Raw genomic sequence first — 1,127 nt, 5'->3', positions numbered from 1 at the left:
TAGAGGATGGGAGATTCTCAGTGTGTTGGGGATGGAGTTGGGGCAAGGACTCCCCAGCAGCCATGGGTTTCTCTCTTCCTCTAGTGCTAGTGCTGGGGCTGGTGGTCCAGGAGGCTCTTATTCCTTGGAGGCCATGTGGACAATAAGGTCCACCACCCTGTTGCTATAACCAAATTCATTATCATACCAGGAAATGAGCTTAACAAAGTGGTCATTGAGGGCAATGCCAGCCCCAGCATCAAAGGTGGAAGAGTTGGTGTCACTGTTAAAGTCACAGGAGACAACCTTGTCTTCAGTGTAGCCCAAGATGCCCTTTAGGGGACCCTCCATTGCCTGTTCCACCACCTTCTTGATGTCATCATATTTGGCGGCTTTCTCCAAATGGCAAGTCAGGTCCACAATGGACACTTTGGGGGTGGGGACACAGAAGGCCATGCCAGTGAGCTTCACATTCAGCTCAGGGATGACCTTGTCCACAGCCTTGGCAGTGCCAGTAGATTCAGGGATGATGTTTTGGGCAGTCCCATGGCCATTATGCCACAGCTTCCCAGAGGGGCCATCCACAGTTTTCTGGGTGACAGTGATGGCATGGACCGTGGTCATGAATCCTTCCACAATGCCAAAGTTGTCATGGATGACCTTGGCCAGGAGGGCCAAGCAGTTGGTGGTACAGGAGGCATTGCTGACAATCTTGAGGGAGTTGTCATACTTCTCGTGGTTCACACCCATCACAAACATGGGGGCATCGACAGAAGGGGCAGAGATGATTACCCTTTTGGCACCACCCTTCAAGTGAGCCCTAGCCTTCTCCAAGGTTGTGAAAACGCTGGTAGACTCTACAACATATTCAGCACCAGCATGACCCCAACTGATGTTGGTGGAATCTCACTCCTGGAAGATCGTGATGTGCTTCCCATTGATGACAAGCTTCCCATTCTCAGCTTTGACGGTACCATGGAAATTGCCATGGGTGGAATCATACTGGAACATGTAGACCATGTAGTTGAGGTCAATGAAGGGGTCATTGATGGCAACAACATCTCTTTGCCAGAGTTAAAAGCAGCCCTGATGACCAGGCGCCCAATACGGCCAAATCCGTTTACTCTGACCTTCACTATCGTGTCTCA

The 1,127-nt window shown here is 50.8% G+C and overlaps 1 protein-coding gene and 1 pseudogene across 1 annotated transcript; one reads left to right on the top strand and one right to left on the bottom strand.

Moving 5' to 3' along the window:
* Positions 1 to 1,127, top strand: part of LOC103198598 — a 23,024-nt pseudogene that overhangs the window by 17,293 nt on the left and 4,604 nt on the right.
* LOC103198620 (glyceraldehyde-3-phosphate dehydrogenase-like) lies at positions 118 to 1,112 on the bottom strand. The gene is given in 1 exon segment (XM_042781211.1): positions 118 to 1,112. A coding segment is annotated over 1 exon segment (882 nt). The 5' UTR covers positions 1,000 to 1,112.

This window comes from Orycteropus afer, unplaced genomic scaffold (assembly GCF_000298275.1).
Source record: "Orycteropus afer afer isolate SDZICR_OR568_19922 unplaced genomic scaffold, OryAfe1.0 scaffold00098, whole genome shotgun sequence".
NCBI classification, from domain to species: domain Eukaryota; kingdom Metazoa; phylum Chordata; class Mammalia; order Tubulidentata; family Orycteropodidae; genus Orycteropus; species Orycteropus afer.
Note: the sequence above shows the minus strand (reverse complement) of the source record. Positions and strands in the feature narration are given on the sequence as shown.